Here is a 26,443-nt window from a genome sequence, read left to right as displayed (position 1 = left end):
GGTTTGGATCTAGTCTGCCAGTTGCTGACTGCTGTTTTAGCTGTTTGTTATGAAATTATAAATATTCACCAACACCAAAATTTGAGTATTATTTCTTTAAAAATGTTATTGCAAGAATTTTCTTTGTGATAAAATACTTAAATGTTTTGAAAATAAAACATAATAAAGGTATTTATGTCAGTTAATCTGAATATTCAAAAAAATTAAAAAGTGAAAAAAAAAAAAAAAAAAAACCCATGAAGCAGATACTAAACCAAAATGAAATTCGCACCGAACAGATTAAGATGCAAAAAATTATACTTTGTTATAGTATCATTGGCTTTTGATTAAACATTTAATGTTACTTGTTTTCATGAATATTATAAAATCATAAACTATGGCTTGGGAAAAAAATGTGAAAAAACAAACTTTGGCAGATTACAATTTAGAGAATTGATCAAACAAGGCTTTAACCAGAGGGTCTTCGGGATTCAACCTCCCCAACTCAGGGGCATGCACAGAGGGGGGGGGGACACCTGTTGGCCCGGGCCCGAGCCTGAAGGGGGCCCAATATTTTTAAAACTAGGTGTGAAATATAGGTTTAAACAACATGAGGAGGGGAGGGGGCTCGGAACACACTTTACAAGATGCCATAACCATTTAACCAATGATGAAAATATGGCAATAATATTCAACATGATATGAAATTAAAATTTTAACTTAAAGTATTAGGCGTTCATCTTCTTCAAAACATTTATCGTGAAGTCTGTAAATATACAGGATATTTCACATCATACAATAAACGATGAATTCAATTAACTTGCAAAAAATGTGCAGGGCTGAAAAAAAAAAAAAAAAAAAAAAAAAAAAAAAGAAAAAGAAAGAAAGAAAAAAAGAATGATAATTATTTCTGACTATGCCTTTTAATGGTTCGTATAACAAATTATCAAATGTTCTCTCGTCTACTACGGTTTTATAGTAAAAAAAAATTGAGGTAATACAATATCTAACTATGTTAATCTATAATATTAAATATATGACATCTGAAGGGAGTAAAAAATTTTATGACTGTTGAAAATTGCAATTTCTCTTGTTAAAACCTTTTCTTAGTCACATAAGCGATGATGCATTCAGCATGAGATGAAGTAAAAGATGCAGCAAACTTTGAGAAAAACATGCTGATGTATAAAATGCAAAACTGATGAATTAAGTGCAAACTGCACCTTCATTATTGACCAATATTGGTTCACTACATCCTATGATGCAAAGCTACTCTAAAATAAGTGATATTAATACCTAAGTGATTAATAGAATTTTAAAGGGGATAAAACAATAGCTAGAATTAAGAAATAAATTTTACATGCACAGGGATTTATAACTACTATACGAATAAAAACTAAAACAAAATTACAAAAACCATACTCAGTGAAGATTAAAAAGTGATACATAAAAGAGAAAAGATAAAGTGAAATGAGAAAAAAATATAGTGAAGATTAAGATGTAAAGAAAAAAAAGGACAGAGAATGGCTACACTACCGGAGAATCAGGTGGAGGCGTAGGAGTCTTTTCCTGAAATAAATAAAAAATCTTTCAAAACTTCTGCAACAGTCTATGTAACCAAACAGTTTCCATTAGTAGATACTCTTCTCATTTTTATGTAGGAAAAAGTGTTTATCACCTATTCATTTCATTAATTATTTAAAGAAAAACACTATAAAGAAAATTGTGAGTATTTTAAAAAATAAACTGCAAGTAGATATTTGTTCCTCAGAACTAAAACAAAATTGAAAAAAGAATTTTATAAATACAGTGTTAACTGTATGGCTTTATCAAAATATGTGTACTTAAATTAGAATATGAATCATTTATTGGGAATACCTGCCTTGTACTACTTTATATTCAATGACATTTGAAGCATTAAAGACCATTTATAAAGAATACATATAAGTTCTTTTTTCATAAGACTTTGACTCAAGTTTTTAAATTTTTTACTGCCTCATGATTAAAATTCAATTCAATAACAATTATACTTCACAACACAAAAAATTTGGAAAGTCACAGTTTCTATAATAACAGTACTACTGAACAAAATAGGAAATAATTCGTATTATTAGATTTTTACAAGAAACCAATCCTAACACCATTAATTTAGATGGCATCAAGACACAATGTACAAAGGCAAGTCAGTAAATAGCTCCCAAATATAATAGGTATCATGTATAAAGTACCTCATGTACAAGATATGTATGTGTATATAGGCATCATGTTATATAAATCCCAAATTTTATTCTAGTAGGTATCAGCATCATTCAATTACAAGATGCTTATTTTTAATTCATGAGACAATGTTATACAAGATGAGCAGCTGCATTTGAAAATGGTGACTGCTTGAAGAAGTTATACTAGTCTCCTTATCTCAGGAAAGATATTTCTGTTTTGGAAAGAGTTCAAAGAAGGGTTACTAGTAAGGGGACTTTTAGATTTAGACTATTATAAGACTTAATAGGCTTAATATGTATAGCCAGGAGCAAAGGCGAGTCAGAGGGGACATGATTCAGTTGTTTACATTTATCAAAATGAAAGATGTTAACGGGTTAAATTTTTGCACAAAAAGCAGGATGAAGGGTCATTGTTTTAAGTTATTCAAATCTCAAGCTAACCTGGAAATTAGGAAAAATTACTTCTTTAATAGGGTTGTGAGCATTTGAAACGGCTTACCGGAAAAGGGGTGAATAGTTTTAAAAAGGCCATCAATCTTCATTAAGGACTTATAAAATGATTAGGACCAGCCTAGCTGGGCCCAGAGCCTGTTGCTGGTCGTCACATTTGTATTTGTAAAAACTGCAAAGTATTGTAGAAGTGATGGGCCTTGTGTGCAAAAGTATTCTGGCAGAAGAAATTGTCATAACATGTTTTAACAACAAGAAACATGAGAGAGAAAAGGTTGCCAGAGTGGAGAAAGACATTGAGAGATAGGATCAAATGGAGAGCCTGATTATATTACTAGCTTTCTCCAGGACCACCGAGAGCCAAGGCCCTAGAGGGCCCTTCACCCCCTATAAAAATTATAATACTCTGATTCCAAGCTCCACCATTAGTTTCAGAGAAGGCTGAGATGGTCTCTCGTCGCCCTGGCTTTTTCAACAAATGTCAATGTATGGCCAGCCAAGAGAAAACAAAGGGTCATCTCTGCTGCTCATGTTGTGCTTCTCCTGGGAATCTCTAGTTTCTAAATAAGATCTAAATTTCTAAAGTTGAATGTCGGAGGAAATTGCAATAAAATTCTAAACAGCCGATTTTAGTTGGAATTTTTCTAAAGGTGGTTTAGAAGTTACTGATGAAGATTGAAGTGTTCATCCCATCAAGAGTGTGTCAGAAGAAACAGTGCAGAAAGTTAAACTCAAGACTTAGTTCCAAGTAAATATCACCTGTCCAGTTTGCTGAAACTGCATCTAGGTGTTTTGCGACTGATGCATATCCTCTCCTCAGGGCAACAGTAAGATATCTAATCCCAGAAATAACAGTAAGATTTCTTACTGTTGCTCTGATCAGGGCCCGATTAAGATATTGAGGGGCCCTAGGCCAAATATTTTTTTAGTTGTCAAAAACTTTTATGGCAGTTATTGAAAAACCCATAAAGAGATGGGACAGTTCAGTTTATGAGTATAAAGTGATGTTTATGGGATAAATAAACATGTTTTCCAGGAATGTATCTTGCCTTCCCTTTAAAAAAAAAAAAAAAAAAAAAAAAAAAAAAAAAAAACCTTTTGCAACCTACTTACTGACTTACCAAAGTAAGTTATAACAAAATCAAAAATATTACTTTTTTTCACTTAAAGACAGGCAAAAGGAGTTTTATGACACATATAAAAACAGTATGATTGACAATTCAGTTTCTCCGGAGCCATAATATGATGTGTATTATGCCATAATACATTGAATAAAAGCTTTTGAAAATCAAATTAGATTATAAGTCTATGTAGGAAAATATTATTTTGAAACATGTTTTTGACTTTATGACTAATCCAGTATGTTGCACACATAGTATTGATTATTTCAGTTAACATTACAGCATACATGTAAAAAATAAAGTTTTTACTTAATATGTTTAGCAAATATGAATATTTTACATATTTATTATAACATACAAAATTTGCTTTTTCACAATAACAATATCATCAGTGAAAGTGAAGAAGCAGTTTTTATTTAAAAATATTTATACACAATGGTACACAAAAGAAAAACATTATCCCTAATTCTGATATTCTTTTAGCATGTACACTATATCTAAAATCCAAAAAAAAAAAAAAAAATCAACTTAATGCATTTTTAATCTGTATGTTTTAACTTCCTATACTTATTTTTTGTTTCTTTCTTTCTTTATATCATTCAAAAAGAAACAATAAAGGTACACTTTATCTAGAAAATGATAACAATACACTGTGAAATATTTAAGTAAAAACACTTTTAATCTACTTACTGTTGGCCTTTGTCCAGTATTCAGTTTTCCAAAACGTGATGTTCTCCAATTATCCAGTATCAGCAATGCACAATAAATTTTCCCAACTGTTATTTTAATTCCTTGTAAATCTATGGAAAGTAATTAAGCAATAAAATGAAATTTGTAAAAGTAAAATTGGGAGAACATAAAACTTCAGTTTGGGAAAGAATGATTTAATATTTTTTTTAAAAAGTTGCTTAAAAAAACTGTAGTATTATTTTTACAACATACTCATGCTTTAATATTTATTTTGTAGCTATACATATTACTTGAAAATATGAAATTATTTGAACATTGATGCATTTTTTAAATATTTAAAAGAGAAAATTAAATTAATTTTTTTAATTGCCTTATTTTTTTAATGAAGCAGTGTAAAATTGTGAAAATTCTTTAAAACTTTGGGTGGAACAAATTCTAAATACACTGGGAAGAAATAATACCTCACTTGAGTGTCTTTAATTGAATACTAACTTACAAATTTTTGAATGAAACTGTTTTGAAAATACCTTTCTAAAATCACCCTTCACAATTTATTTAGAGTAATAATACAGGGATGCCCATACACTCCAGCATCCTTAACTCTGAATTTCTCTCATCCTCAACTTTCTACCCCATCCCCTCCCCTAAAAATTTCAATAGGAAACTGTCTCCATGTGGACACTCATGAGAGCATATAGACAGTACATGGAAGGTAATTTTATCACTACTTTTTTTTTTTTGAAGGCTGTGGCTGTTTCATAACAATAATTATCAATTGGATCTTGTAGCTTTCCAGGTAAAGAAAAAGCAAAAGGCCATGTTTTTGTCAAATTCTTAAATTTTTTTACATGAAATGGTGGTTTTCTCTAGATTTTGATACCATTAGAATTCATTTGACTTATTCATACAAACTCTATTTTTTTACCATTTCTTGATAATACTTCGTATTCTAGAGAATAAATATTTGAGTTTTTCAGAGTACTCAAGTTAACTAGTAATTAAACATAATTCATTCAAATTCTGATAGAAAATTATAACAAATATTCAGAGATTTTTAATTAATAAGTATGGAACACAAGATTCTGAACTATATCAAGTTTGAAACACTTTAGCTTTTATCACTCTATAGGCTATTTGCACTGATCTAAAAGCTGGCTCAATGCAGGTTGATAGGAAAAAATTCCTGTGGAAGAAAATTTTCATCTTCTTAACAAGCAAAAGCTTGTTGAATAAGCTTGAAAGCGATTGGTCTTCCCTTATTTAACAATTTGAGCCAGATCATTGCATTTCCTTTGTAAACATGCTTTAAATTATTTTTAATTATTTCTATTTTAAATTATGCTGGAAATCAATAGATTTATAAAATATGTGCAGCCCAAATTTCCAACACGTCATATTCAATATTTGAATTGTACCACAACATTACCGTCTTCAGGGGGAAGCAGTTTATCAATAGCTTTCTTTGCTTGCAAAGGCCATAATTTTCGTATCGTTTCTTTCAGTTCTCTGTCAGCTTGATCCATTTCATCAACTTTTGGGGATAAAACAATTTCATTAATCCACCAATGTAAAATTTAAAAAAAAGCATTTATAATAAAATATAATTTTTACACAATATGGTGCAGATTGAAAGAAATATGTGCAAATATAAATCAAGCATAAAGCATCATCAAATAAAACCCAAAAAGACATGTTATGAATTATTGAAACTGCAAATCCACTACTATAAACATAAAATATATATTTTTATATTGTATTCTTACAAAACAAAAATAATAAATAAAACAATAATTCTAGACCTTAAAGTAAAAACTATAATGCTAAATTTAAATTATAAGGCTTTTGAAAAAATGTAGTGTGTATTTCAAAGCAAAAAAAAAAAAACAAAAAAAACCATACATTTATAAAATTAAAATTGATTTTCTTTTAAAAAAGGGTACGCATTTTCATAAAAATACATTATTAAAGCTTAATTATATACACATAAAACAAGATAAAAAGTATCTTACTTGGTCTTATTTTAATACTGAGATTCTCCCTTATCAAGGCAAATAAGGTTGTAGTAAAGTTAACTTTTAGATCTTGAGAAAGAGGCATATTCATTCTGATAAGTTTCTGGAAAATTGTGGAAAATACAAACAAATTATACAAAGGCTTTGAAAGGGGAGAAAAACTAATTTTTAAATATCTTGAAAGAAAAAAAAAAAAAAAAAAAAAACACATGCACACACACACGCACACAAGACTTCCATATAATGTGCTTCCTTGCACTGTTAGTTCATGTAACAAGGTCAAAAATTTGTGACTAAAATACAGACAGCACAATAAACTGTTTTATATAACATGTGAGATAAATTTTATGTTTTCATGGTTTCAGATTCTATGTTTAGGAAAGCAAAGACAGTTTGTACATGGTGATATCAAAATAAAAAGGTAAAGGAGATACCTTTACTGTCAGTATTTTAAAATAATAGGTAACAATTACTACAAATTTATTTTGCCACACCAAGTCAAAGCAAGTTCCAGTGCCTTTGCTTATGCATGACCAGTAAAGCCAATAAAGCCCAGTAACTTAGTGGTAGCACTTCCATGCTTCAGATCCAGGTTCAATTCCTGGGTTGGGCACAGTCGACTCAGCCTTTCATCCCAGCAGGTTGATAAAATGAGCACAAATTAGCTTTGGAACTAAACTCTGGAGGTTCTGCGTTCGGCTGACCACCCCACCGGAACACCTGCTTTGTGCCCCAGAGCCCCGGTCATAAAAACTAAAATGGGCACAGTAGGTCTCGTCATCCACTAGGCTGTTGCCCCACTAAGTTTAGTTAAGTAAAGCCAAGAGTTCAGAGGAGATAAACAATAAATACTCATTTGAAAATATAAAAGCAAAAATAAATTATTTTTCATTATATTAAAAAAATGATATTAATTCATCGTTAGAAGTATTGACAAAGCAGTTACAATCAATGCTGTATATCCGGGGAGGGGGGGGGAACAAATATTTGGTTTATTATTGTGAAAATAATACAAATTTAATGTTTATTAGTTCAAATCAACCTCAAAGAAAATTAAGTAAAATTCATTTCTACTTTTTGCATTGAAGGTGGTATAAGCAGTTCAAACTAAAAGCATTTCTGGCCCAACAAAATTTTGTCAACCAGGACATCTACCCCGAAAATGGTGTGTCCTTCCAAGCATTTTTATAGGAGGGATAATGCGAGTAGTTACCTTGCACAGAAATTAGAAGGCATTTTTTTTTTAATTTTAACAATACGACTACTGTACGTTTGAGTCAACTTTTTGTATAATACAAGTTCTTAAAAAGCACGATAGAAGGATTAATAGTTTTAATAAATTATAAATGCAGCAAAGAAAAAAATGTCAACAATATATTAATTGTTTCAACATAAACTGAAAAGTAGAAAATTTGAAGATAAGGTTCAACTTCCTTGCCTAATAACTTTTGAGGTCATCATCATATTTGAATCAAACAGTTTTTATGATTGCAAGGCTTCGAGGAAAACACCATAACTTCATGTTTAATTTTTTTATTGAAAAAAAAAATCTTTTGACGAAATTTTTTGCCCAATTTAAGCAGTCAAGTAGATTTAAAATTAGATCCAGAAGTGGAAAGATCTTTCGATGTAGAAAGTGTACAACGAGGGATTTTTTTAAAAATTTGTTTATTTATTTTTTTTTAATTCAAAGAATGTTTTTCACATTTATTGAATATGGGGAAAATAAAAATCATCTCCTTTTCAAAATTATGGGAGAAATCAATTTTTACTCTTAAAACTTCCAACATTTATTCCATTATCAGAAGCAGTTTCAAACAAGAATAACAGTTGAGCTAAGTAGAAGTACAAAACATGTGGTAAAAGCATAGAAAACACATAAAAACTAGAAGGCTTTTCAAATCCGTAGGAACTATAGTGAAGTGATCTCTGTGTTGACTATTTTTTGAAGGTTCTCAATTTTTTTCCCCAAATAATTTCAAGAGCTTTCCCAAGCTTCTAATTTGTAGTTTCAATATAATTCAGGATTTTTTTTTTTCAATTAGGGCATGAGAAGTATAAATCTGATTGCTTTATGAGATTAAAAAAAAAAAAAACTTTGAATTTGTAAATAAGAATATTTTGTACAAGGAAAACCATAAGAATAATTCAATCAAAATGTTGAATAAAGAATCACCTTATATGCTAAACGATAAGGACACTTGTTTCCGAACCCCAGCGGTGGATCCATGTTGCGCAACATATCATACATTTCTGTATAATGAATTTGACCTCTAGAATAACAAAACAAGCATAAGTTAGCAGTAGAATGAAACATGCAATGAAATGCATGGATTTTAAATTCAAAGGGTAAAGTTGTTTATCTCATTATACAGTAAAACCCCTCCTAACGGACACCTTTCAAACCCTGACACCCCTCTTGGTTCTAGGAAAAAACGTCCCCGGAAGAAAAGTCCCTGGAAGTAACGTCCCCCATGAAGAAATGTCCCCCATGAGAAAACGTCCCCCATGAAAAAACGTACCGTATAAACAAAATTTAGATGCTAAGTTTTTTTATCATTTTATGCAATTTATTAAAATAATAGGCTGAGGAGATTGAAGTTGCTTTGTACTCTATGAAGCTGGAATTGTTGCTTTTTAGTTTCTAAAACTTTGAACGCATTTTTTTCTCAAAACCACTTTTTCAAAGTCTGTGTTCACTCCCATTTAAAAAGAATTGACCGATTCATTTCAAATTTAGTTCACACATTCTGCATATAAAAAAAACCTCCCCTCAACGTTGAGTTTGAGATTTTTTTTATTGGTTTTTTACAAACAAAAAAGCGGAATTTTTCGTGAAAAATGGCATTTTTAACTTCAAATACCCGCCAAACATTTTAAAGCCAAACAAAAAAATATCTGAGAACGTGGGGAGGGGGGAGGATTAATTAATACTTTGACTAAATTCAAATAGAATTTGATTTCAGATAAATGTCAGCTGAGATACACAGTAAACACCGCAAATCATCTTTCTCCAACGGTGCTCTGGGAAAAGGTCTGTCACCGGCTTGTCTGCGGATATTTTTTGATCCAAAATTTATAAAATATTCTTAAAACCAGACATAATAATGCACAAAAAATAAGGTTTTAACAAATTTTATTTCCTACACGTTAATATTTTTACGTTACTTTTGTAAGAAGAAGAACTTTGAGCGAGGAATAAAAATTTGAACAATTCCTTGCTTTGGCTAGGACGTTTTTAAAAAGACTTTTTTGCTTTTTTTTAAAAATCTAGTTGTTAAAATACTCACAAATTAATCCGACATTAATTTTACAAGTCAATGTTATAAATCTGTACCTCAAAGCCCAACTAATGCAATTCACACAATTGCTACTTTACAGGAGATGGGAAAATCATTTGTCTGAAACATGCAAAGTGTAGGACGCACGCTCTTTTAACACTGGTAAGTAATTACAGAAGCTTAACGTTAGCATGTGACTGAGATTCTACATACAATGCATTAATAAACAGAAAACCACAATATTTGAACTTACAACGGTCTGGCTCTGAGATACAGAAATGATTAATTACATTTAGACTTCCTTGGTCATCTGTAATCAAATTTTACGGGAGGTGAAATAAACCGACCGGCACTGTCCAGAGCAAACCGGGACGTCTGGCAAGCCTATTTATACGTAATAATGTTTGTAACAAATAATTATTGTAGAAATCAAAGAAAGATAGCTAATGTGATTTTTAACATTTATTTCGACATTTTCAAAATTATTTTACTTAATTATTGATTTTTCAACTTATTATATATTTGTGGTAAACACGAGTCATACAAAATCAAATTTATTGAGTTCCAAAAAAGTGTCATTAGTACAATTAGCTACTGATAAAACATAAACTTAAATACAACTTTTTAGAATAAAAATTAAATAATGAACTTTCATAAAAGATTAACCGCAAATAGCATCACTACAGAGACAAGCCATATAAAATTAAAAATTAATAAAAAAATTCAGTCGGAACTGTAGAATCAAGAGGGAAAATTGAAAATCCATTTAAAAGCCTTATACTATTAAAAATCAATTTCAATTATTTTATTTGCTAACAAATAAAAACTGGCAAAAGATAAAAATTTTAAATCATTGCGTTTAATTCATAGACTAATAATAAGAATAGACCGAGCTATGGCAACCCTTTTGCTGCTCATAAACTAAACCATGTGACTGGTGGATATCCTAGCAACAGTGAGCGTTGATCGTCATGGACAATCAACGCCTGCGAGAAATAAAATAAATAGAATTGTTGAAACACGGAAGAATGATCTTTTATGGAGTCCGATTTGTAAATTTGTTATTCTAAGTTGTAAATATTTTGTTAATATAGTGAGTTTTTCGTTTAGATAGTATTGTGCATTTTCTTTATTCAATTTCAATAACTCTCTAAGCAATTAAAGATATAAGCGCCCAAAAAGAATCGGCAAACGATAAGATTTTTACCTACAATCTCAATTTAAGATACCGATTAGTACATTTTTGCGTTAACGCAAAACGTTTACGCCATTACGTTCACGCCAATGCTGACGTAGCAGTTCCAAATGAAATGAAAGTTACTGAAAACTGTAATCAAAAACTAAATTACTAATGTCAAAATAATGCTTAACTAAAAGAAAAACAGTTCAATCTCTGCACCTGGAAAAAAAATTATAATGAAAACACATTACGTCTTAAAATACATGTCGAGTGCCAAACTATAGATAATGTTGCCATCTAGCAACCATGCTGCCAAAGTTTTCACCAAGCCTCCCACCAGTCACATGATGTATCCATGAACCAATTTTTTAATCAGCAAGGCTGGGAAAGCTCGGTCTACTCTTACTATTAGTCTATGGTTTAATTTCCTTGTCGGCCAACAATGAATTCGGTGATCAATCGCGTGAATAAAGGCTTAGCCGTTATTAAAATCTGCTTTAAAAAATGTTGTAGGTCGAGTTCTATGTAACTTGGAAGTTCCAAACACATTCCATCAGACGCGGAAATTTTTTTTCTTTATTTTGGAATGAAATTAAAAATTTTTTAAATATGTTTTCCCTGAAAAAATCACGAAAAACCTTTTAGAGGTTTTAAATTAAAATCTTCGTTAGTTAATGTCATCCAAAGACGCAAATTAAGATCATGATGTTCTTAGAGACTAATAGTCTGTTGACTAGTTTGCAGTATGGTTTCAGGAAAGGTAAATCCTGTACTACTAATCTATTGCATTTCTATGACAAGGTTACCTCAGCTTTAGATAACAAAAAATGTGTGGATGTTGTTTATATTGATTTTCAAAAAGCTTTTGACAAGGTACCGCATGTTGCTCTTCTCAGCAAGTTAGCTGACATTGGAATAGGAGGAAAAACTTTACTTTGGGTAAGAAATTGGCTTACTGGTAGGAAGCAAAGAGTAGTTGTGAGAGGAAATCACTCTAATTGGAGTGATGTTTTAAGTGGGGTTCCTCAGGGATCAGTTTTAGGGCCTCTTTTGTTTATTATATTTATGAATGACATCAATGAAAATATTTCTGGAAGAATGAATTGTTTTGCTGACGATGTAAAAGTTATGGGGATTGTCGAAAATGAAGAACAAGTAAAACAGCTGCAAGAGGATTTAGATCATATTACTAAGTGGGCAGATAAATGGGGTATGGCAGTTAATGTAGGGAAATGTCAAGTGCTACACTTAGGTCATGGAAATAAGCGTATGAGATATCGTTTACAGGGTTCAGTCATAAATCAGGCAGAAAATGTTATGGATCTGGGTGTCTTTATAAATCAGGACTTCAAGTTTAGTCAACAGTGCAGTATTGCTAGTAACAAAGCCAACAAAATGCTTGGGTTCATCAATAGATCTATTTCAAACAAATCTAAGAAAGTTCTTCTGCCTTTATATAGGAGTTTAGTAAGACCTCATTTGGAGTATGCTGTGCAATTCTGGTCGCCTTATCCGAAGAAAGATATTTTTGTATTGGAAAGGGTTCAAAGAAGGGTAACTAAATTAGTAAGGGGACTCTCAGATTTAGATTATGATACCAGACTTAATAGGCTTAACATGTATAGCCTAGAGCAAAGGAGAGTCAGAGGGGACATGATTCAGTTATTTAAATTTATCAAAATGAAAGATGTAAATGGATTAAATTTTTGCGGGGAAAGCAGGACAAGGGGTCATTGTTTTAAGCTATTTAAATCTCAGGCTAACTTGGAAATCAGGAAAAACTACTACTTTAGCAGGGTCGTGGGCACTTGGAATAGCTTACCGGAAGAGGCGGTAATGAACAAGGGTGTGGATAGCTTTAAGAGGGCCATTGATCTTCATTGGGGACTAATTAATTGACCAGGACCAGCCTAGCTGGGCCCAGAGCCTGTTGCTGGTCGTCACATTTGTATTTGTATTTGTATTTGTATAACCTAGCTAAGAACAGTCTCGATCACTCTCCTTTCGAACATTTTTTTCTTTTCAAAATCGGTCCATCTGTTAAGGCCAGGGACTGATTTATGGCGGGGCATTCGGGGCCCGGGGCACCAAAGGAAAGGGGGCACCAAATTTCTGTCATCATTTTTTTTTTGGAGCAAAAAGACAGAAAAAACTCCAAAACAGTTTTATGATGGACAATGTGAAGAAGTCATATTAGACTCTAAACAAAGTTTCAAGGTTTCCTGTTTTTATGTAATCTGTGATAACTTCATTACAAAACTAAAATTCAGGACCTCAGCCTATGATGGCATATTAAAGAAATTTTCTTGCTTGTTTGAATGCGACAAGCAAAATATTCGAGAAAACGCAAAAGATCTTTAAAAACCTTAATCCTGTGATTTGGAGGAATCTTTTCCTGATAAATTTATTCATATTAGTTCAATCATCGGAAAAGAAAGTTTAATCACCGAAAAGTTAAAAAAAATCCATAAACTTGGTAAATGGATACTTTTGCCAATGTAGATACAGCCCTGAAATTGTTTTTGACTTTGCCAATCTCCGATTGCAGTGGAGATTGGCAAAGTCTATTGATCCTATTGAAGTGAACTAAGTGTCCTTTGCATAATAGTAAATTATCTTCATTAGCTCTATTATCAATAGAAGGAAGTTTGACCGCAAAACTTAGTTATAAGGACATTATAGATGATTTTATTACAAGAAAACAAAGGAACGCAGAAAGCACATTATGATTTACCTTAACCATCATAGTTTCTCCATCTGCAACTGTAAAAAAAATTTCTTGCCTGAAAATCAGGAATTTATTTTCGAGTTTTCTTTCTATCAGAATAATATCCAAAAATTACCTTCATATCTTTCTTTTTTTTAGGGGGGGGGGCACCATATTTGTCAGTGCCCCGGGGCACTCAAGTGTGTAAATCGGTTCCTGTTTAAAGCGCTAGAGTGCCACAGACAGATACACAAACACACAGACACGTCAAACTTATAACCCCCTTCCTTTATTTGTCGGGGGTTAAAAATGAAATCGATGCTTTTTTTCTCCTGTAAAAGTTTTCAAACTGTGCAATAGAGTAATACACCGACTTAGGTCAACCCGAATTACACGAACTTGGAGTTTCGTGGTTTCTTACTTTTTATCACATGGCCAAGACAGAATTTGTTCCACCAATGTTTTAGCGGCTTTCTTTAGCTTTAATAAACAAAAAATATTTTTTTTAAATATAGTCTCAAATAGCCACCAGTAAAATTTGCTTACCAGAGATTAAAAGTATATATGTAATACAAGGTGGAGTCCTGAACATCAAAAGCTACCAGTTTTTTAAATGTGATTAATATATATTTATTCTATTTGCTTGAACACTCGTGGTATTAATTCTTCCTGTAATCTATATCGAGAACATTCGTTTTCGTTTTGATGGTACAATGTAATGACTGTTTACATGCTAGTGTTCACGCACATTGATGCTTTAAATGACTATAAAACAGTGTTTAAACAAATACTGAACAAATTGCAATTCGTTAGTGGAAATGGTAAAACACTTTGCATCTCAATTTTGTTTATACGGTACGCATTTTCATCAGGGACGTTTTTTCCTAAGGGACGAATTTTCCTAGGGGACGTTTTTTCCGGGGATGTTTCATCCGGGGGACTTTATTTCCGGGGACGTTTTTTCCTGTCACCATCCATCTTATGCGGACAATTTTTAATTCCCCGGTTTCAAGGCAAATAACATTATTAAACCCCTGTCCTGCGGACAAAAAAATGTGTCCCGTTAGTGTCTGCATGAGTGGAATTTTATTGTATTTTTAAATAGAAATTGATTTATTTAAGCTTGCTTATAAGATTAACTAAATAAGAAACTTAAATATTTGAACATTTTTTGAGTAAATACTTTTATGCTGAAAAGTAAAATAAGAAATAACAACGCCAAAAAGCACATACGTTGTAAAGCTGCTGTAATCTGCAATTTGCATTTTGATGTTGTTACTTCTTATTTTACCCAATAGTATGTTGAATAGATATCCACATTCTATGAAATCATGGGTGTACACCATAGGCGTACACAAGGGGGTTACCAGGAGTACCGTGGTACCCACATTAGCACATAGAAATGAAAATTAATACGAAAGTGGCAAAAATTTTATATTTTTAGGTTCATTAATTTCTTGCCTCATGAGCTTTAAAAATTCTTTTTTACTCACAATATTTGAAAATTTTCCTTAAGCGAGCAAGTATGGGAGCCTTTCTAAGAGCAATTTCAACCTTCTGGTACAGTGGTAACCCCATTTCTGAAGTACTGCGCAAATCTATGGTGTACACTGTGCAATTGAAGTTTTGAATAAAAAGCGATAGGCCTTTCAATTTTTGCATTTAGTTATAAACACAATATACATAATTATAAACATTAAAACAAGTATTCACATAGAAAATGATATGCACATTAGTTACTTTTATTGTAATAAATCATAATAAGTTCATGAGTGGCGTACTTAGCATGGGTGACACACCGGGAGGTAATTTGTGGTGTCACCCCCCTCCTCCAAACGAAAAAAAAAAGTTTTAATACTTTGTGTAAACATGAAATTCATACAATTTTCAGAAACATCTGTATTTGTGTAAAACAAAATTTTAAGTGGGATAATGTAGAAAAGACAATGAAGGATTGTCTTGAGTTTTTGGGAAAATTTATTCCAGATAAGCATGGCGAAAAATATTGAATTTATACTATAAATGCAAGGAAAATAAAAAAATTCGACATACAATGGTTTTCGAAGTTATCAGGTTTGACTGTGATATATATGCACTCGCAAACTCGCATACAATCTGTACTTTATTCATAACAAAGAAAATTTCGACTTTATGGGAAAAATCCTTTTTTCAAAAATTTATATCATAATGCCTTTTTTTTTTTGTTTTTAAAAGATTTCCCATTTATATATCAAAACCAAATAGAATAAAATTTTAAATTCTAATTCAATGAGAAAAAGGAATTTTACAAGCACAACAACAATATTTATATGAATAATATGACTTGATACTACAAGTAATAAAACTGTTGCATAATGCTTACGTAGCACTAGGATCATATTCTGCCCACATTCTAATGAATTCATCTAAATGATGAGCCCCAAGAATAGAAGAATCTCGGGTTAAATAATCAAAATTATCCATAATTACAGCAACAAAAAGATTTAACATCTGTAAAATAAATTACTATTATTAGTATAGATTAATACTATTTTTCTGATTCAGAAAAATGTGAAAGAGGTTAAGCACAAAGGAATTGTAGTTTCAAGAATTTCAGCTAACTAAAAGATCATGTGATTAAAAAAAATAGATAAGAATAAATAATCTTGAGATCAAAATAATTAATATTTCATTTTTCAGCAACAAAATAATTCTTGAAAATTTTTATTCACTGTGTAGAAAAAATATGGGTTTGTTTATCAATTACTAGAGGCCCGTCCCCACCTAGTTTGGGTTAAAAAAAACTATCTATATTAAATAAATATCATAAAGGTACTATTTAATTTGAAAATTTATAGTCAGAAATATTTTTTTCTTTCACTTTTGTGAGGTTTGAAACAAATTGATTTACCTCATTTTCAGATCAAAAAAGACCAACATATTATTCCCGCTGAATAATACAATCTTACTGTATGTAACATTGCACTACGTATCATATAAATGTATGTTTGATGATGGTTATGGCATAAGAAATTTTCATTGGATATTGTAATCACTTAAATTGAAAAAGAAAATATACGGGGACTATGGGGATGCCAATTATGAGTTAATTGATACGCTGCTGGTGCTGTAAGAACAATACTTGAAATCATATTATTCCATAGTGAATTTCATTGGGGTTGAATTCCACTGAACAGAATAGACAAATTAAATTTGCGCAATAAAATTATCAGGATATCGCCTTTAATTTTAGAAGCATGAAGAGAAGTCCAGAGAAATACCCTATTAAAGCTGCCGCTAGAGGGCGCTAGAGTTGCGGGGGAGTGTTTTTGCTGCTCCTGAGATAAGTGATTTTTTACTGTAATTGTTTATTTTACTGCTTTAGTTTCAGTATTTTTATTGTATTTTATCATATAACTAGCATTCCCGTACCCGGCATTGCTCGGGTAATGGAATTAGCTGGGGTTAACAGTGCTTGGTGCACCTAGTTTCGAAAACCCCCTGTAATAATAATTACCTATCTTAATATATAAAAATATTCTGTGCGGACGTTTGTCACCATAAGGCTTTTAAACGGCTGGACCAATTTTGATCAAATTTTTTCTGTGCAAGCATGGTTTCGAAGCGCGATGGATCGAATCGGAAACGTTTTTGTTAATTAATTAATTAATTTAAACATTGGATGGTTATACCTCCCAAATGATTAATATTTATTTTAACCTATTGTTGAGCGAGAACTGAAATAAATATTTAACCTGTTGCCAAAGGACAATAAGAAAGTCAGTTCTGCTTTTTGTAATGAAATTTCCTACTGTGATATGTCAATTGAGAATAGATAAAACGTAGAGAGAGAATGAAGCCTTCCATTTCTTAAAAGCAACCATTTTAGGTCCCGTGATATATTTTAAAGTAAAGCACTGGAAGGTTCACGCAAAACGTGTGTTCTGTCGTCGTAGCTGAACCATGTGACTGGATCGGTGCTTTAGATTTTCCTAACCAAATGATCAGAAAGTACCGCCTGTACTTAGCAATATTTGTTTCTCGGCTGAAATCCATCTGAGTTTTGGCACCAATGTCAAGAATACGTTAAGGATTATCTAACTAATCAGTACATTATTAAAGGAAAAGATGATGAAATTCAGAGACGAAACAAATTTTATTTTCGTCCAGATAAATTACAACAGGGTAGTTCTGTACACACAAGATCAGTGCAGTGGGAGATCTTTATCTTTGGTGGAAAGAACAAATTAGGCAATATATGAAGTTTAAAAAGTTTTCGTTCAAAAGATCGGAGCGCTAATGGGTGGGAGTTGGCTTCGCTCACTGATCGGCCGGATTACAGTAACGTGGTGGCTTGGCGACTTTGGCTGTAAACAATAGAGTTGTGTGATCATTTGCTTACATTTTAAAGCTAATGTTAATGTAATTTATTGTATATTTTGTTTATTTGGCGAATTATTTCCAATTGCAAAGAGTTGCTTTTCGTTTTTAAAGAGTTTTTAGTCATTTTAGTTGAAGAGTGCGTTTATTTTACATCGGGAGGGGGGGGGGGGAGGGATGAGTGATTTTCATTTATTCAGAGAACTGTTTTTACCTTTATCATTTTTTTAAACGATATCTTTTTCATTGTTTTATTCTTTTTCATATGGGGGATGTTGCAACGGGATTTCCCGTTTGTTCTAGATGGGTAGTTAGTTTTTTACACTTAATATCTGAGGACGCTTTTTATCCTTTGGGTATGGCTGAAAGAACAAACCATCAAGTACGGGAGAAAAAATAGTTAATAAAACAACTGCTCAGTGGGCATTAGATAAATCAAGTTGTAATAAATATACGCATTTTGACACCAAGCAGCTTAAAACCTTTTCTTTTTACTTATTTTTTTCAACAAAACGGTTCAAACATTTGATAGTTTATTGAAATTTTTTTACTTTTCAATTTACAAAGTTTGAACAAAACAACGTCTGTCGGGTCCTCTAGTTACCTACATTTTTTCCTAATTTTGGGAGGATCCCGGGGCCCTTGGACTTCTTATATATATGCCCTTGTCCTTAACTGATCTTTAACTGTTATTAACGATCCTTTTAAAGTATTGATTATCTTTGCAAACACAGGCCATCCACATTTTATTGTTATACCTATGTTTAGGCAAGAACTTCTTTGTATACAACATTTTTAGTTTTTTTTCTGGTGCTAAAATTATTAAGCTGCTTGATGAACTGACTTTGGAGCAAGCTACATAACATTGGCCGTGTGAAAAAAAGTCTTCTCTTAAATCGATCCCTGCTACTTTTAATGTCTGTCCTTGTGACTTATTAATGGTTATTGCAAAGCAAACTTTAACAGGAAACTGCACTCTTCTAACTTCAAAAGGATAGTCCGCCTGTGATGATGTTCTTAAAAACTTTGTTTCTAGTTGTGAAAAAATGAAAGCAAAAGATAGAAACATTATTATTTGACTTGAGAAAAGCCTGGAAGAATCAGGTGAGAAGCAAAAACAATATCAAATTTATAGTTCGCTATCGACCAAAAGTTGAGATGAAAGTACTGAATAATGATTTGAATGGAGGAAAGCCTTCGAAAATAAGGGATTTGAATTTCAATGACAGGTTTTAATTTCGCAGAAATTTAAGGGTTTTAATTAATTTTTCCCAAACTAATTGAGATTTCGAAAAATCCTTTCTTAGTGGTTACTTTCGTAATCATGCGGACATGCCTGCCAAATTTGAGACTTGATGTTTTGTTAAGACAGTTGTTATCATTTGTTGGAATGGTTTGTGGATCATCAGTTTTGATGGATATCATGCTCTATGTAGCATTTTCTGGCATAAAGTGACCAACTACACTAAAAGTACTTATTCAAAAAGAAAATCTCGATTGGGATAAATCGTAAAACGCATCATAGTATGAAAGGATGTATTCCGTTAAAAACCGATTTCACCACAGCAAAACTGGCTCCAAGGGCAAAATATTTTAATTACTGACAAGAAAATTGTGTTGTGGAAACAAATGTGACAGATAGTTTTGATAAATTTTACATAATCTAATGACTTTAAGTAACATATTAAGGTTATGTATCTACTTAGCAGAGTTAACTGTGAAATATAAAGATGTAAAGACGAAGATATTATTAGCGAAACTTTATTCCAACCTACTAGATGATCGCCATTTTAAAACTTCAAAAACTACTTAGTGTTGCTAAACAATAATAAAGAAATGTATATAAATACAAATACAAATACAAAAGTGACGACCAGCAACAGGCTCTGGGCCCAGCTAGACTGGTCCTAGTCAATTTACAATCCCCAGTGAAGATCAATGGCCCTCTTAAAACTGTCTACTCCATTGCTCATTACCACCTCTTCCGGTAAGCTGTTCCAAGGTTCCACTACCCTGCTAAAATAATAATTTTTCCTAATATCCATGTTAGCCTGAGATTTAAATAGCTTAAAACAATGACCCCTTGTCCTGTTTTCAGTGCTAAACTTTAGCCCCGTAACATCTTTCGTTTTAATAAATTTAAACAACTGAATCATGTCCCCTCGGTCTCTTCTTTGCTCAAGACTGTACATTTTTAGCCTTCTAAGCCTGGAATCATACAACTTTAACACTTTCTCTTATTATTGTTTAGTGCTCCTGACTTTTATTTGGCAGTTCTTAATTCTAAATCAGTCCTACTTTGCTGCACAGATTTAGAATCCTAGGACCGTAAAGTGGCTTAGTAAAAAGGTCAGCTAACTGTAGTTCAGTAGGAACTCGCTTTACAGTAATTTCTTCACTCGTTACCATTTCTCTCACAAAGAAATGTCTTATCCGAATGTGTTTTGTTCTCTTATGGAATTCTTCTTGATTCTGAGATAATTTGACTGCTGCCTCGATATCCACTTTAAGTTCTGGTACCTGTTTTAAATTTGTTACTTCCTTGAACAATCTCTTAAGCCAAACTAATTCTCTGGCTGCTTCACTAGCTGCAACTATCTCCGCTTCTGTAGTGGAAATTGCTACAGTAGACTGCCTTTGACTGCACCATGATATTGCTCCACCAGCATAAATACAAACAACACCTGTTGTTGAACGCCCTGTTGTGGTGTCCCCTCCACAGCAGCATCACAATAGCTTTCTAGAATGCCTTTCTTGTATCCTGATTTGTAAACAAATCCTTTGTCTAAAGTTCCTTTCAAGTATCTGAATATTCTTTTGACTCTTTGCCAATCTTCTTTACTTGGTCTTTCTAAAGCTCTGGAAGCTACTCCTACTGCATAAGCTATGTCAGGTCGAGTTCCTGTCATGATATACATTAGTGCTCTTACGGCTTGTCTATAGGGAAATTTTGTCTCAGTACTCTCTACTTTTCCTGATTGAATACTGTCTTTGATAATTGGTGTAGACACGGGATTGCAAGCACTCATGCCGAATCTTTCAAGAACTTTCTTCGTGTAGGCTGTTTGAGATAATTTAATAGAATCATCTTCTTGACGATGAATCTCAAACCCTAAGTAGTATTCAGCAGGTTTTGTTGTCAAATTCTTTCTTCAGATCTCCAAGAAAATTTTCTAAGTGTTCTTTACTTGTTGACGCAACTAAACCATCATCAACATACAGAACTAATATAAGTAATTCCCTATTGCATCTTTTAATAAACAAGCATGGATCTGCTTCACTTCTTACAAAACCAATTTTACGCAAATATTCCCCAAAACATTGGTTCCAGTACCTTGGCGCTTGTTTCAGACCATAAAGACTTTTCTTTAAGTGGCATACTCTGTCAGTGCCTTCTTCATAGCCTTCAGGTTGACACATGAAAATATCTTCTTCTAACTTGCCATACAAAAAAGCTGTTGAGACATCAAATTGTACTAAACTCATATTTTCATTTGCTGCGATACTAAGTAAAATTCTTATGGTGCTTGTTCTTGCAACTGGAGCTGAAGGTCTCTTGAAAGTGAATTCCTTTCTGTTGAGCGTAGCCTTTTATAACTAACCTTGCTTTGTATTTATCAATACTAGCATCTGGGATTTCTTTTTATTCTGTAAACCCACTTGCATGGTATCGGTTTGACTCTTTTAGGTAATTTGCATAACTTCCATGTCTGATTATCTTTCAGAGAAGTCATTTCACTGTCCATGGCCTTTTTCCAGTTGTTCACTTCAGAACTTTCTATAGTTTCTCGATATGTTTCTGGATATTTTTCATCATAGACGAAGGATTCAATTTCCATGATGTATTCTTCAAATCGCTTTGGTTTCTTTATCTGAGAACGATCTCTTAGATTCATACCATGTGAAGACTTAAGTTCATCCTCTTCATCTGTACTTTCAACTTCGGTATCAGACATGTTAATACTTTCCTCTCTTAATTCTTCTTCCTTCTCTTCACATGTTTCTTGATCTGGTGGATGATTTATTGAATCTGAATTTTCCTGTAAGATTCTAATATGTTTTTCACTCTTTCATTTTCTCATGAAAAATCACATCTCTTGACAGGATTACTTTTCTTTCTTCTTCTATCCAAATTCTATAGCGTTCATCCCTATTATAGCCAATGAGAAAACCTTTAACTGCTTTCCGATCCATTTCCTTTCTTTTCTGTACTGGCACATGAGCATAACAAAGTGAACCGATTAGCGCATGTGTTTTATTCTTGGCCTTTTTCCAAACCATAATTCATGTGGACTAGCGGTTTCCACGGATGAAGTTCCAGTTCTGTTTAAAATGTATGCAGCTGTATTAACAAGCTCTGCCCATAAAAATGCTGGAAATTCGATTTCTTGGTTGGAATACTTGAGCGTTCTGGCCATTTCTACGATTATTCTGTTTTCTCTTTCGCTCGTTCCATTTTGTTCTGGTGTATATGGTGCTGTGAATCTCTGAATAATTCCTTTCATCTGAAGAAATTCTCGAACTTCTTGGTTGTCAAACTCACCACCATTGTCACTAAGGATTTCTCTAATTGAATGTCCCAAATTTTCTGCATGAGCTATGAACGATTTTAGAGAAAACACGACATCCCACTTATGTTTCAGAAAGAAAACATACCGGTACTTAGAATAATGATCTTTGAACACAAGAAAATATTTATACTTTCTGTGTGACTCTTCAAATGGTCCACAGATGTCAGTCGACACAAGTTCTCCAACTCTTGTAGTTTTGGGTTTAGGGCCAAACTTTAAACAATGCATTTTGCCGAATATGCAAGGCTCGCATGGCTCTTTATCAACATTCACTTTGATAGTAAATTCATTTTTGAGCATATTCCTAACATGACGCTCGTCTTGATGCCCCCATCTACTGTGATACAATTGCAGTAAGGAACTTTTACCGCTATACGTATCTGCAATTAGAACTTCTATTTCTTTATCTGGAAGAATTGGCTCTAGAGCAGCTCTGTAGAGAGTTCCACATATACTTCGAGTGCCATACAGTTTCACTTCATTGTTGATCTTCAACCAGCATTCAGTAGGAGTAGAAGTAAACTCACTATTCTGATTTCTATCCTGAGCAGCTAACACTGAAAACAAATTTCTGCTAATTCCAGGAACATACCAGACATCTTTCAACTCAATTACTTCTGTATTTCTTCCAACTGAAGCTTTGATTAGAATGCTTCCTTTCCATAAAGCTGTCAACACTTCTTTTCCTGCCGCTTTGATAGTATGGGTGCCCGAAGAAGGAAATGTCTCAAAATTCCTAAAATAAATAAATGTGTTCGTAACATGCCTTGTCGCTCCGTTATCTATCCAAAATGTGCTTGTTTCCCCTTCTGATAGGAAACTTTCTTCACAATAGATTTGGCCAATCATTGCCGTACTTGGCGATGAAATATTCACTTGATTATTACAGGACTTATTCTGGAAGCTCGAGCTTGGCTTAGGAGGTCGACCATCTGCAATCCATTTGGAACATGACTTGACCCAACTTGGCATCCAACGGCTTTACAATAATTACAAATATTTTTGTTGCTTAACTTGTTCTTGGCTTGAAATTTCTTCGCATGCGCTTTATTTTTAGACTTGGCGACAACAAGAGCTTCTGCAGCTCTTTCACTTCTTTCATTGTTGTCGGCAAAATTTCGCTCAAACGTACTTAGCTGAGCAGCCAAATCTTTAAAAGGTTTTTCTTCATCTTTTGCAAGAAGCATCCAACTTGATTTGAATGATTTGAAGTTACTTGGCAAAATATGTAGAATTTTGCATACCAGCAACATTTCTGGAAGTATATTTTCCCCTTTTGCTATGAGCCCGCTGTTCAACTCATTCCACAAACTACTTAATTGTGCAACATGGGTTGAAATGTTATTTCCAGAAATCCAACCAAACTTAAAAAATTCATTGCAGATTTTGAACAGTTGATCCTTTGATGAAGCTTCAAACAACGTCTTCAAAGCTTTCCAAGCTTCAAAAGCTGTCTCTTTGTCCATAATCTTTTGATAAACGGAATCTGTTACTGTACTTGCGATCATACTCTTGGCATAACTGTTGGCTTTTTGATATACATTGGCGCATTTTTCATACTTTTTGACTTCTGTAGCATCTGCTGTACTTGGAACTTCTTCTGGTTTCTTTAATTTCCCATCAATTACGTCCAATGCACCTTCGTGATAATCTAATATATCTCTCATCTTCCGTTTCCACATTGGAAAATCTGCTTCTCCAAAAAACGGCTTAACAGTTCTTGATAAATCCATCTTTGAACTATTTCTTTTTTGGATTTAACTAGTCTCCGCTTTTAATCTTTTAAAAACGCAATGAGCTTGCTGGCGCCCATAACCTGATAAATTTTACATAACCAAATGACTTTAAGTAACATATTAAGGTTATGTATCTACTTAGCAGAGTTAACTGTGAAATATAAAGATGAAAAGACGAAGATATTATTAGCGAAACTTTATTCCAACCTACTAGATGATCGCCATTTTAAAACTTCAAAAACTACTTAGTGTTGCCAAACAATAATAAAGAAATATATATAAACAATAATACAACTTTAACAAGTTTAAAGCAAAATGTTGATTTAATTACATTCAGAATCTTCTTTGTTTGGTACTTTAGTGTTATAAGAAGGTCAAGTGCTTAATATTTCGTTAACGTGAAGCTTTTCAAGCATATTTGGAAAAGTATTGAACCTTAGAAAAACACGAACTGACAAAAAATAATTCTTTTAAAGTTGAGCGAGGCTCGGTCGTCCAGGTACTACTGTCAAAAATAACATAAAAAGCAGGCAAAATTAATTTTTTCTTACATTGGCAAAACTTTTATCGTGAAATATATGAAACATTTAAAATTTGTACATATGATCAAATCTCCGAATAATTGTATAATATAATCTAATCTAAATTTGTACACTGTATCAAAGAATAGAACAAGTTGGCAGTTTTGTAATAGTTTTAAATACAGTTAAAATCTGTTAATGCGATCATCGTTAATACGAAATCACAGCTAAAATGAACACTTCGTTAATTAAATCTGGTTTACTATTTAATTACATTTAACAAGTCATGGATATTGCACAAAAATGAAAGTTTCAGTTAAGACAAACAAAACTTTTGATCTCTTCTTGGAAAAAAATTGCTATTGAGTGCTTCAGTTTCCTTTTTCAGCAACTTTGTGTCACTATAGAAAGCTCCCCACGTATTCCGTAATCCTGCGAGTAACTTTCAATCCTTTTCTTTTAGTCATTAAGTAGTGACAGCTATTCTACCTTTTCCAGGCTCAATCAGGACCGGCTCAATGGCCTAAGTTTCCGGGAGGTACTGAAGATTTTAAGGGAAAGTGAAACTGCTTTCAGCTCGGGCCTTATCCCCTAATTGCACGTTAAATCACCTGCCTCTTAATCTTGAACACACACTCCAAATTCATACTTATTTGCTCTCTAGGGGGTGGAAAATATTCTCGGCTGCATTGAGCTATTGTGGGTAGCCAAGGTCTCTGCTATTCTGAAAGAGCTAAAGCTCATTACACCTGTTTACATTTGGATGGATCAGTCTGCTTGGGGATAAAACCATCTATCTTTTCATTTCAGTATTACCATCTGATCCCCATTACCACTTTTCTTTGAACTGGTTCTTCAGTTATCGCTAAAAAAAATTTTACACAGTAAAAATTACTCTCTCACTATTTCCAGCCCTTCTATTTAGTCTCTTCTAGAACATAATAAAGTTATTTCATGATGTAAACAAGCTTAGCTTTTACTGGTTCATGCAAGAAAAATTTCGTAGTAGGTACCTATCCTGCTTGGCAGTTCAATATTTCTTATAAAATGAATGTTGCTTTATTTAGTAGCCCATTAAAAGCTAAAGATGGCAAGCTTAAAAGAAAAGCATTATCAATTCATGAAAAGATAGACATTGTCAATGAGTTGAAAAGCAATTCTGTTTTAAATTTACATAAGAATTTTTTATCTTTCCCCATAATATTTATTCACGGTTGTTACAAATAACGGTTAATACGAACAAATTCTTGAATTTTTGGTATTTAGTATTAACAGAGTTCAACTGTATTCTCATAGAAAGTATCAATAGAAAAATTCTATTATTTTTGATAAAGTGCCTGTTCACATTTGTACATAAATTTTTTTTATAACACTTAAAAATTCTTAGTTAAAAAGGATTATAAAGTATCATAGCTGAACATTAAAACAATAACATACATACCAAAAACGAACAAAAAAAGATGAAGCTCACAAAATAAGCATATGCTAAATTGCTTCCACATTCAAATGGACCTTTCTTTGAGCGTTCATCACACGGTGACCCTTTTATGCATGATAGCATAATGGCTTGCCAAGCTTCCCCTGTGGCACACCTACAAAAAGGATTTAACTGTCACA

The 26,443-nt window shown here is 32.6% G+C and overlaps 1 protein-coding gene across 1 annotated transcript in view; it reads right to left on the bottom strand.

Annotated features, from left to right (window-relative positions):
- The window catches only part of LOC129221997 (voltage-dependent calcium channel type A subunit alpha-1-like), a 368,073-nt gene that overhangs the window by 22,982 nt on the left and 318,648 nt on the right, over positions 1 to 26,443 (bottom strand). Inside the window, 7 exon segments of the mRNA XM_054856408.1 lie at positions 1,516 to 1,548; positions 4,460 to 4,569; positions 5,886 to 5,990; positions 6,469 to 6,574; positions 8,648 to 8,744; positions 16,002 to 16,129; positions 26,268 to 26,418. Coding sequence (XP_054712383.1) covers positions 1,516 to 1,548; positions 4,460 to 4,569; positions 5,886 to 5,990; positions 6,469 to 6,574; positions 8,648 to 8,744; positions 16,002 to 16,129; positions 26,268 to 26,418 — 730 coding nt within the window.

The sequence above is a fragment of the Uloborus diversus genome, chromosome 5, assembly GCF_026930045.1.
Source record: "Uloborus diversus isolate 005 chromosome 5, Udiv.v.3.1, whole genome shotgun sequence".
Lineage (NCBI taxonomy): Eukaryota > Metazoa > Arthropoda > Arachnida > Araneae > Uloboridae > Uloborus > Uloborus diversus.
The sequence above is the reverse complement of the archived record's forward strand: the minus strand, read 5'-3'. Positions and strand labels throughout refer to the sequence as shown.